The sequence below is a fragment of the Erinaceus europaeus genome, chromosome 1 (genome assembly GCF_950295315.1).
Source record: "Erinaceus europaeus chromosome 1, mEriEur2.1, whole genome shotgun sequence".
NCBI lineage: Eukaryota > Metazoa > Chordata > Mammalia > Eulipotyphla > Erinaceidae > Erinaceus > Erinaceus europaeus.
This window is the reverse complement of record NC_080162.1, coordinates 88681951-88694548: the sequence shown is the minus strand read 5'-3', so window position 1 is coordinate 88694548 and position 12598 is coordinate 88681951. Positions and strand designations below refer to the sequence as shown.

General features: G+C 42.9%; 1 protein-coding gene across 1 annotated transcript in view; it reads right to left on the bottom strand.

Moving 5' to 3' along the window:
• Window positions 1-11012, bottom strand: part of HNF4A (hepatocyte nuclear factor 4 alpha) — a 65601-nt gene extending 54589 nt beyond the window's left edge. Inside the window, exon 1 of the mRNA XM_060190507.1 lies at window positions 10939-11012. Coding sequence (XP_060046490.1) covers window positions 10939-10987 — 49 coding nt within the window. The 5' untranslated portion in view covers window positions 10988-11012. The remainder of the gene's footprint in view (window positions 1-10938) is intronic.
• Between the last annotated feature and the right edge of the window lie 1586 nt (window positions 11013-12598).

The window sequence follows — 12598 nt, the reverse complement described above, 5'->3', positions numbered from 1 at the left end:
TTTATTGAGAGAAAGGGAGAGAGATAGTCAGAGCATCATCTGTTATGTGTGATGCTGGGGACCAAACTCTGGATCTTCTGTTTGCAAGCCCCACACTTTATCCACCACCCAATTAAAAAAAACAAACAAACAAAAAAAAAAACTATACCACTGTTCAGCTTTGGCTATTGGTGTTCTCTGGGATTGAACCTGGGACCTCTTGCATGGAAACCATCTGCAGAATTGCTCTACTATCTCCCCAGCCCTCATTTTCCTTTTCAGTTAAAAAATATATAGTCAAGTGGGGGCCAAGAAATAGCTCACCCAGAAGGGCATTGCCTTGCTGTATGTGTGATTTAGTTTCGAGCCCCAAGCCCACATCAAAGTGCCACAGCACTGGGGGAAGCTCCAGTGTTTTGTTGTCTCTCCCTCTCTGTCTATCTGAATGTAAAGGCTGACCAGGGGCTATAAAATTGTGCATGCACAATGTCTTGCCACTGCAATAAATAAATAGATAAAATAATACATAAAATAATTAATATAGTAGTTAATGGAAGGATTTTTAAAAACTAATCAAATGACTGAGCACAGACTAGCAAATATTATAGTTCCAGTACCACCTATGCTGGCATGACATTCTGGTTCTCTTTCTCTCATGAAAATAAATCTTGAAAAAAAAATAATCAAAACTACGGGGTGGGGAAAAATAATCAAAACTGTATATGAGAGGTCAGTGAAATAGCTCACATGATAGGGCACAGCCTTGCTATATCTGGGGGCTTCCCAGGTTCAAGCCCCCAGCACATTGCATTTGAATGCTACCACAGAAGAAGCTTCAGTGCCACGGTGTTTCTCTCTCTCTCTCTCTCTTTAAAAAAATTGTATTTATTGATTTCATTTTGATAAAATGGAGGGACATTGAGAAGGGAAGGGGAGGTAGAAAAGGGAAGAGAGAGAGAGACACCTGCAGCACTGCTTTCGCTGCTTGCCAAGCTCCATCCCTGGCAACCCTGCCTCTACTCACAAAGGTGGGGACCTGGGTTCTTGTGCATGACAATGCATGTGCTAAACTGGGGCACCACCACCCAACCCCCTCTCTTTCTATTTACCTCTCTCTCTCTGCAAAAAAGCAACCTGAAGTTTAAACCTGGGGAAGTTCTCCACCTGCAGGGGGAAGGCTTTGCAAGTGATAAAACAATGCTGCAGGTGTCTCTCATTCTCTCTCCCTCTATATCTTCCTCTTTCCTCCTGATTTCTCTGTCTCTATCACATAAGTAGACAGTGGTGTACCTGCCAGGTTGAGCGCATACATTACCATGTGCAAGGACCCAGGTTTAACCCCCCACTCCCCACATGCAGGATAGACACTTCATGAGCAGTGCAGCAGGCCTGCAGGTATTTTGATCTTTCTCTCCTTCTGTTTAACCAGCAATAGTTCCCTATCTCCTCTTTTTTTTTTTTTTTGTCTCTGATTCCCATCTCCCACAGGCAACTCTTTGACACTACTTTAGGTGAGGTTCTCCTCCATGGTGTTTTTTTTTTTTTTCTTTCTACATTTTCAAACATCGTGGCTGTTCTGGAAACTCTTGATTTTTTCCGTTTAGATGCAATGTGTTATGTTTCCAGTTAGGAGATAAGCTGTTCATCTTATTATGGATTCATCTGCAAGGCCAAATCACTGTTAATCACAGCTGTTGTATGATTTACATTGGGTTGTTCTAGTTCTCCCCCGCCAAGAGAATTGGATCAGTCTAGTTAGTTTCTGCCCATGAACAAAGAGCTTCCTAAACACTATCTCAGTTCTTCACATTTACACTATATGGTATAGGTGTTCCTCAGCATGATAATACACTAATGCTTTATATCCAGTGGGACTGCCTACAGCTTGCTGAAGACACGTGCACCTACCCCTTGTTCTGCACAGCTTTCCTGGCAGGTAAGAAATGGCATTAGCAACTCCATATGCAGAGGAGGGCTTGAAGCTCAGAGCAATAGAGAAAATCCTGCTTAGTGAGGTGTAATGGTTAAAATAAAACCTATCTTGTGGTCCGGGAGGTGATAAAGCTTTGGACTTTCAAGCATAAGGTCCTGAGTTCAATCCCCAGCAGCACATGTGCCAGAGTGATGTCTGGTTCTTTCTCCTCCTATCTTTCTCATAAATGAAAAAATATATCTTTTAAAAAATAAAGTAAATACTGTTGAATGTAAAACATTAATTCCCCAATAAAGAAATAAATTTTAAAAAATAATAAAAATAAAGTAAAATAAAATAAAACCTATCCTTTCAAGCCCCTGGGCAACATCTGTAGGGGAGAATGCTTTGAGAGTGGTGAAGCAGTGCCTCTCAGTTTCCTTCTGCCATATCAAATAAAAATAAATAAATAAATAAATAAATAAAAAATAGGGACAGGTGGTGGCCCTCCTGGTAGAGCACACACTTTACTACTCACAAAGACTGAGGTTCAAGCCCCCAACCCCCACCTATGGGGAGAAGTTTCACAAATGGTGAAGCAGTGCTGCAAATATCTATCTCTCTTTTTCTCTATCTCCCCTTCCCCTCTCAATTCCTCTCTGTCTTTATCCAATAAATAAAGTAAAATAAAATCAAATAAGGGTGAGGGTACATAGCATAATGGTTATGCAAAGAGACTTTTGTGCCTGAGGCTCCAAAGTCCCAGGTTCAGTCCCCTGCACCACCATTAGCCAGAGCTGAACATTGCTCTGGGAAAAAAAAAAAAAAAAAAAAAAACTTAGTGGTCCGGGAGGTGGCGCAGTGGATAAGGCATTGGATTCTCAACCATGAGGTCATGAGTTCGATCCCTGGCAGCACATATACCAGAGTGATGTCTTGTTCTTTCTCCCCTCCTCTCTCATGAATAAGTGAATAAATTCTTAAAAAAAAAACTTAATAAAATAAAATCTATCTTCCAGTGGGCTGGGAAATTTCACAGTGGGAAAAGCACTGGACTTATCATAAGGTCTTACTTCCATGGTCTCAAGTTCAACCCCCAGCACTGCATGAACCAGCCTAATATTCAAGTTCTCTCTCTCTTTAAAAATAAATAAATAGGGTCTGGAAGATGGCTCACATGGTGGAGTGTCTTTTCTTTGAATACAATCTATTATTTAAAAAAAATATACTGTTGCTTAAGTTACCCAGAAAGGAGCACAGATCACAGATTGATGGAAGTTCACAAAGATGACCATATTAAAAAGAAAGAAAGAAAGAAAGAGAGAGAGAAAGGAAGGAAGAAAAAAATAGTATAGAAAACATCTCAGTGTCTCTTATGTAGTAGGAGAGGCAAAGCTGAGGTTCCAGCCCAGCCATGGGACTCTAGAGACTGTGTTTTGCCAACTACCCCCTCTTGCCACTGGTCATAAAGTGTGTGATGGAAGGTGTGTCTCTTACTGAGGGTCATGATCAAAAGGGTTTAGAAACCACTGGACAGAATGTCCCCAGTGGTTCTTTCCAGACCTAGAAACAGCTTTTTTTTTTTTTTTTTCTCCAGAATCCCACAGGATACAGGTAATAATTTTAGGCAGCATAAGGGCAAATACTTTCATTATATTCAGAAAATTCATAAAGAGAATATTATATATTAAAATGCTAATACAAAACATCTTTTTAAAGAATGAAGGTATACCTTCAGATTGAGGTGGTGTCACACAGGGTTAAGTGCACAGATTACTATATGCAAGGACCCAATTTCAAACCCTCTGCTCCCCACCTGCAGAGAAGATGCTTCACAAGCAATGAAGCAGGTCTGCAGGTGTCTCTCTTTCTCCCTCTCTATCTTCCCTCCCCTCTCAATTTCTCTCTTTCTTATCTAGTAAAGTAGAAAAAAAAAAAAAGCCACTGGAACAGTGGATTCTTAGTGCCGGCACTAAGCCCCAATACTAACCCTGGTGGAAAGATAAGAAACTACAACTGATAGAGCACTCATTGCACACCCAGGGACCCAGGCTTAAGCCCCCTGTCCCAACTTGCAGGGGGGAAGCTGCAAGAGCGGTGCAGCAGTGCTGTAGGTGTCTCTTTGTCTCTCTCCCTCTCTATCTCCACTCTTTTCCTATCAAATTAAATCAGTTTATTTTATTAATTACTCATTTAAAAAAATATTTATTTTGGGAGTCGGGCTGTAGCGCAGTGGGTTAAGCGCAGGTGGCGCAAAGCACAAGGACCGGAATGAGGATCCCGGGTTGAGACACCCCCCCCCCCCCCCCCCGCTCCCCACCTGCAGGGGCGTCGCTTCACAAGCGGTGAAGCAGATCTGCAGGTGTCTGTCTTTCTCTCCTCTCTGTCTTCCCCTCCTCTCTCCATTTCTCTCTGTCCTATCCAACAACGACGACATCAACTACAACAACAATAAAAAGACAACAAGGGCAACAAAAGGGAAGATAAATAAAGAAAAATTACCAAAAAAAAATATTTATTTTATTTTTGAGAGAGACGCAAAGAGAGAAATACCGGAGCACTGCTCAACTCTGGCACATGATGGTGTGGGGGATTGAACCTGAGACTTAGGAGCCTCAGGCATGAAAGTCTGTTTGCATAACCATTATGCTATCTCCCCCGATCAATTACTTATTTATTTTATTTCATTACCAGAGCACTACTGAATTCTGGCTTATGGTAGTACAGCAGAGTGAATCTGGGACTTCAGAGCCTCAGGCATGACAGTCTCTTTGCATAACCATTATGCTATCTACCCCAATCCTCAAATTAAATCAATTTATTAAAAGCAAGAGTAATAGGGGGCGGGTGGTGGTGCACCTGTTTGAGTACACATTACAATGTGCAAGGACACAGGTTCGAACCCCGAGTCCCCACCTGCAGGGAGAAAGCTTCACAAGTGGTAAAGCAGGGATGCAGGTGTCTCTCTGTCTCCTACCCTTCTCTATCTCCCCCTTCACCCTTGATTTCTGACTGTCTCTATCCAATAAATAAATAAAGATAATAATTTTTTTTAAAGTAAGAGTAAAAAAATAAATATAAATCTGGGTCAAAATGTAATCCACTGTGTCTGCAAATAAGATTTTACTCGAGCCCAACTGTTTCCATTAATTTATTTGTTGTTGTCTGTGACTGCTTTCATGTTACCGCAGAGCAGAACAGGACCACGGATACTATCTGATCTGCAAAGGTTTTAAAGATTTGCTATGTTTTTGTTAAGAGAAAAAAAATGTGCCTAATTTTGTCTGATCTCAGAAGTTAAGTAGGATCAGACCTGCTTTAGTACTTGGATAGAAAAGAGCAAAGAGGGAGTCGGCAGTAGCGCAGCGGGGTTGAGCACACGTGGCGCAAAGCACAAGGACCCGCGTAGGAATCCGGGTTCCAGCCAAGCGGCTCCCCACCTGCAGGGGAGTCGCTTCGCGGGCGGTAGAACTGGTCTACAGGTGTGTCTGTCTTTCTCTCCCCTTCTCTGTCTTCCTCTCCACTCTCCATTTCTCTCTGTCCTATGTAACAACGACTACATCAATAACAATACAACAATAACAACAATAATAACTACAACAACAATAAAAAGACAATAAGGGCAACAAAAAAAGGAAAATAAATAAAAATTTAAAAAAAGAGAACAAAGAAATCACAACGCTAGTTCCTGTAGTGTCAGGGATCCAATGGCATTGAAGGAAGGTGTTCACATATGCAAATACTATCCTCTTCCCCACTGAGCCACCTCCCTGGCTATTGAAAGAGTAAAATAATTACTTTCTGACTTCCTGTAGAAAAGGATTGCCAGCTCTTGTATTAGAGGCACAGTAAGATCTAAATTCAACCTTAATTGGTTTATCTTATTTTATACTATTTCTATGTCTACAAAACATTAGCAATTAAATTTCCCCCAACATTTTATTTGAGAAATTCCAAACCTATGGAAGGATAAAATGAATAAATAAATAAATAATGTAGTGAGTTCAGGTATACCAACTGGTAGCATTTCTGTCACATTTACTTTATCACTATCTGTGTATTTCTTTACACACTTTTAAAAGTGAAAGACATCAAATGTTATATATATGTCCATATTTGAGTACACTCTTGTATGTGTGTGGCTTGTGGCAAACTGAAGTGGTCCACTGAGTACTAACAAGGTCATGCTCTCCCTTCCACAGTTCAGAAACTCTTGGAAAATGGCTGCCATAGTAGGAACTCCATATTCCAAAGTCCTCTGCATTTGGTCAAGGTTATGTGACTAATTCTAATCAGTGGAATGTGAGAAGTGACCAATGTTGCCCTGCGTTAGGGCTACTTCTGGGGTTCCTGAATGACTATGTGATGAGAAAAGTAAACTTATTTTGTGGTCCAGGAGGTGGCGCAGTGGATAAAGTGTTGGACTCTTAAGCGTGAGGTCTGGAGTTCAATCCCTGGTAGCACATGTACCAGAGTCATATCTGGTTCGTGTTCTTTCTCAATCTCTCTCTCTCTCTCTCCATATATATCATTCTTCACGAGTAAATAAATAAAATCTAAAAAAAAAAAAAGCTTCCCCAGAGACACACCCTACTAGGGAAAGAGAGAGGCAGACTGGGGGTATGGACCGACCAGTCAACGCCCATGTTCAGCGGGGAAGCAACTACAGAAGCCAGACCTTCTACCTTCTGCAACCCTCAACGACCCTGGGTCCATGCTCCCAGAGGGATAGAGAATGGGAAAGCTACCATGGGAGGGAGTGGGTTATGGGGATCGGGTGGTGGGAATTGTGTGGAGTTGTACCCCTCCTACCTTATGCTTTTGTTCACTAATCCTTTCTTAAATAAAAAATTTAAAAATAAATAAATAAATAAATAAATAAAAAATAAAAAGTAAATGTATTTCTTAAATTGACACAGAGAGGCAGAGATAATGAAACAGGCCACAGCATTGAAGCTTCCTTCAATGTCATGGGGGTTGGACTCAAATCTGGGTCTTGCACATGGCAAAGCAGCACATTAAGTGAACTCTTGGGGCCAGGCAGTGGTGCACCTGGTTAAACACACACATTACAGTGCGCAAGGACCCAGGTTCAAGCCCCTGCTCCCCACCTGTAGGAGGAAAGCTTCATGAGTGGTGAAGCAGGGCTGCGTATGCCTCTCTGTCTTTCTCCCTCTCTAGCTCCTCCACCCCTCTCAATTTCTCTCTCTAGCCAAAAATAAATATAAATATTAAAAAAAATTAAATGAACTCTTTCGTTGAACTCTTCAAGTATACTAGCTGACATTTGCAGTAGTTCTGTGCCATCAGCTACCATTGCATGCCCCATGAATAGGTGTGTATTGCAGTTTGAAACATTGGTCTGGTCTGCTGGCTTTCTAAGCACTTTTGAACTGTAGAGTTTCATTCAAAAGTCAAAATGGAGCTTCTCTTGCGGGTCCAGGAAGTTAAGAACAGTTAAGAGCCTGGCCCCACACTGACTCCCTCAGTGGCCTCAGAGAGAACCTAGAGTGTGATGACCACTGAGCACTGAGTCAAGCATTCACCTTCAGGTCTCCACAGAGACATCCTGGAGAAGGACTCAAGTCAGGTCACAAAGTGCTCTGGCAAAGGCCTTCCCCAGATCTGTGACCAGAGCAGATCTTTGCCCACACCTCATGTTTTACCAAATAGGCCCCAAATTTAAGAATCAATTTAAGAATTAGTCCCCCCACCCCAATAAATGACAGGCCCTAGAGGAAGGAGATCTGAAACCTGGGATGAGCAGTGCTCTACAGTCTTGCTCATAAAAACAAATGGGTAAAGCTTGAGAAAATAAAGGTGCACATACACACACACATACACAGAGAGAGAGAGAGAGAGAAACAGACTTCTTTTCTTACTATAACTTCACTGGCAAGTGAGAGGTCTGAGCATCAGAAAGCAGTGGAAGACACGGTTCCTGCACTTCAGCATTTCATCATTTATTAGGCACAAGGCAAATCATGAAACAACAGCAAACAGGTCCTGGAACAGGATGGCAGAGGACCTAGTGGGAGTTGTCCTGTTATGTGGGAAACTGGGAAATGTTATGCATGGACAAACTATTGTATTTAGTATTGACTGTAAAACATTAATCCCCCAATAAAGAAATTGAAAAACAAACAAACAAACAAACAAAAAAAGTCCCAAGATACTTTCAATGAACGAAGAAATGGTTTAGAGTTAAATAAAAATTCAGTGGTGCAGTTTATGACCCCGGGCTAGGTCTTTGCTGTACTGTTTATCTTCCCCTCACTCTTCTCCCCTCCTCCTCTCCCCTTTCCCCTCCCTTCTCCTCCCCTTCTCTCCTCTCCTGGGAACTCCCACCAAACCTTCAGGTTTTCACTTAGACATCAGTCCACTTCTCCGGGGACAAGCTGTCACAGACCCCTCCCCTTCCTCCTAAGCCGCATAGGATCCAATCCTTTCATATCATGGCACCCTGCTGGTTTGTCTGTCTATCCTGAGATTAAATATTATCCAAAACCTGAAGTCTTCTGCATCTCCAGAATGTGTGGTGGAATGACTTATGACTGGAATTGAGTTGGGGTGGAACGGAAAGATGATGTGGAGAGAGAGAAAGAGAGAGAAATAGGGATGGTAAACTATTTTAAAAGATTTGTTAATTTTGAGAGAAAGAAGACAGTACTACTCAGCTCTAGATGGTGCTAGGCTCCTCTGATTCTCAGAAATATATACAGTTATCTGATAGATGACTGTTAACCAATGGCCAAACTGCCCCTATATTCTTATTCAAGTCTTGTCCTGAGCCCATGTAGCTAACCCAGTGCAGTCTAGTCTAGCCCAGCTCCTCCACTCATCACTCATCTCCCCATGCAGACATACATACATCATTTTATCTAGTCACTCACCCATAACCTCATTCATTCATTCATTCCATTCTGCCTATTCACCAACCCAGCACATCCCTTCATCCAGCCAACTATCTAGTCATCCAATTATTATTTCATCCATCCATCTTCCCATTCAATTTTTTTTCACTAGATGAAATTCGAGTCAGTTCTACATAGGCCCATATCCTGTGGTGTATACAAGAGAGAATCAAACAAATGCAGATTGTTGTGCTTGCTTGCTTAATACTGAGCTAGATCCTAGCACCCTCGGCTGGAGCCTGGCCCCCAATGCACTGGAAGAAGCTCGGATGTATTGCTAACTTTCCCTCTCTCCCTCCCCTCTGTCTGTCTTTCTCTATCTAAAAAAGTTGGCCTGGAGCAGTGAAACATCAGGGATGGTAAAAACAAAACAAGACAAAACCAAAAAAATTCTGAGGCTTAGTTTTATCTTCTCTCCTTGGAGGTAACAAAATGACTTATGAGACAACTGCTGTGATAATAAAATGAATTGACAGCATCCAGTCAGGCAACCAAAGTTTGCAGGATACTTTCTATGTGAAAAGCGCTGCACAGGAGCTGACATGCAGGGGTGCAAGGACATCCCACAAAGCAGAGAGACCTGGGAGACAGTGAGAAACTGTCTGGCTATATTATCTTATCCTTTGGGAGGTTTAGGATGACTTCTGTTTACCCCAGTTTAGGGTTTGTGGCCTGTAACTGCCTAATCTTTAAGAGAAACAATGAGTCCCAATAAATGCACAATTGTGTTTTAACCTTGGGCTAAGGTCCACCCAGCCCTCCAGCCACACCACCTCCCATGGGGTCAGTCCTGTTCATCAATCTGTTTTACAAAGGAAGAAATAGATTCAGAGACGTGACTGACCCAAGATGTAAAGGTTGGATCCTCCGACTGGGTCCCCAGATTGATTTTGATTTTGGGGTGTCTACTTTTCCAACTCAGTCACTGAATTCTGTCTGACAGTGGATCAAAGCAAAGAAGCAACGCTGAAGTAGCCGGACTGTACTATTTGAGTCCCTACAGGGCGTGTGTGGTGCAAACGTGTGATCTCCTTTCACCCTCCAAGATCTCAGACACCATGTCTCCTCTTCAGGGGGAAAGTAACCAAGGCACCAGAAGGTTGAATGCTTTGCCTAAAGTTAAAGAACTAAAACTCAATCTACTGAACCCTAGAGGTTAAAATCTGTCCAGACGTGCAGTTTAAAATTGATTTATAAAACACACCTCATTTTTGAAAAATCCAAGACCAGCTAAAAAATAAATGAATAAAGAAGTAAAACATCTTCTTGAATCTCCCTCCATAGAAACAAAACAAGTCTCTTTATGCTCTTCTACTAATTTTCTATGCAAATACCTACTTGTGTACATATATTCACACATATCCGCTTTGTTATCAGATGTGCAATATGCTCAGCTTGCTTCTTTCAGTTAGTGTAACTAGGAGGCCTTTCTATGGACACACAACTCTGCACTTTTGTTTTTTCTGCTTCAGCAATGGAGCAGTTCCATCGTAAAGATGCTTTATCTATACATCTCCTGCTGCCCAAGCTTTAGGTTCTGCTTTCAGTTTTGAAGGCCCCTCATGCAGTAGAAGCTGAACTCTTCCATTAAGAGCACCATTCTAGCAATGCCTAGAAGTTTCACAGGTCTAGCATGCGATCATCTCCATTTTTCAATTCTGTGTGTAGCTTTAGATAAATAATCTAGAGCTGACAGCCGGCATGTTGTCTTACTGGGTTCCATCCCACCCAGACCAACACCCCACCTCCATGACCTAGGTCTCCAGGGATACCAGTCTGTCCCCCAGACAAAGTGGGGCAAATGCTTCTAGCCCCACCCTTTTAAAAAGCCCCTAGAGGGCATCCCCAGGAATTCATCTCTCCAGGCAGGCTAAGTAAAACAACCCACTCACTCACTGGAGCGCCTGTGGCCCCTCCCAGGACTTGCCAAACCAAATGGGCCATAGCTTTGCTTAGGACTTAGCACAGCAAACCATACAGCACCCCATGGACTTCCTGCCATCCACAGGAGCCCCAAGAGGGTATTTAGGGCCCTCAAAAATACACAGGGGCCTCCCCAAATTGGACACAATCCTTCCTATCCCTACCCAGTGTACTCCCAGTCCCCCCCCCCCAACCTTTAGCCCCACTCACCATAAGAACTCTCCACCGGAGCCCCGAGGGGTACGTTCACACTGACCATGGCCAAACCTAGCCCGTGGGAGACCCGGGGACATGGAGGAGCTGGGCCCCACACACAAGCAGCCAGAGCAGGTCCACCAGGAAGGCAGGGAGCGCAGCCAGCTGCCACCGCCCGGTTATCTTATTGATTCTTCTAATCACCCAAGGTGGGTGGATACGTTAAAGAGTAACCAGTCACTTAGGGAACCTGTGGCTGGGGACTGTCATTGTTGCCTTGGCAACAGCGATCTGCCCTGATCAGAGGTCCACTCAGGCCCCCATCCTGCACTCTCAAGTTAGGGGCACAGGGAACCACATATAGATGACACGTGTCCCATGCCCCCAACCAACCTTTAGTAAAAAGAAAATCTAGACCGTAGGAGATGGTAAGGTAAGAGTCCAACTGCATGCAGTTGGGTTTTATGGCTCCAAACACTGGGTGTGGTGTGAGCGGGAGGGAAGGGTCAAGAGAAATGGAGGGAAGAGGGTTGCATTTCCTGAGTACCTGCTGGATGCTGCGAGTTGGATACAACTACTGCCTTCTTAAATTAAGTCTTGTTATGAGGTCATAGAGGTGCAGAGAGCAGTCACTTGCTTGGTGTCTTGCAGCTGGTATATGGAGGAACCAGAATTTTAACACATGGTCTTGCCCTTTATCTGATGTATTGGGCGCTTACTGTGTATCAGGACCTGTGCAAGACTCTAGGGATGTAGAAATGAGCAAAATGGATGTCATCCCTATGCCCATGGAGCTTGTGAGTTGATGGAGGAGATGGGTATTAATCAGATAATTAGTCAAAGATGTTATTGCAGAGGGCCAGGAAATGACTCACACAGTAGGGTGCATGCCTTACCATGTGCACAGCAGCATGTGGGGGCATCAGAGAAATGCACCACAGATGGTGGAGCAGTACTGTGGTGATTCTCCCCTCGCTCTCTCTTACTCTCTCAGCCTTCTCTTCCACTTTCTCTCCTTCTATCCCTGTCTCCATCACTGTATCTAAAGTGAAAAGAAAGAAAAATACGGCCCAGGAAATGTTACAGTGGATAAAGCATTGGACTTTCAAACATAAGGTCCTGAGTTTGAGCCCTAGCATTGCATGTACCAGAGTGATGTTCTGGTTCTCTCTTTCAAATAAATAAATAAATAAATCTTAAGACAAGAAAGACAAGGGAGACAGTGTAACAGTTATGCAAAAGACTTTCATACTTGAGACTCCAAGGTTTCAGATTCAGTCTTCAATACCATCATACTCCAGAGTTAAGCCACGCTTTGGTCTCTGTCTCTCTGCATCTTTCTCTGTCATTAAAATAAAATATTTCTAAGAGAAAAAAGAAGGAAAGAAAAACAAAAGCGTGCCTAAGAGCAAAGAATCTCATATGCACAAAGCTGTGGTACCATGAAGACATTACTGTAAGCAGGTGATTCTCAACGGATGAATAAACACAGGTCTGACTCCACTGGCCCTTTAAAGGTCAACTCTACTCTGCTGCCCACCTCCACTATCTGTTGGTCTCCTCCCACAGGCTTTTAAAAGTCAAAGTGATTAAGATACAGTTTTTTTTTTTAAAGATTTTATTAATGAGAAAGATAGGAGGAGAGAGAAAGAACCAGAGATTACTCTGATAAATG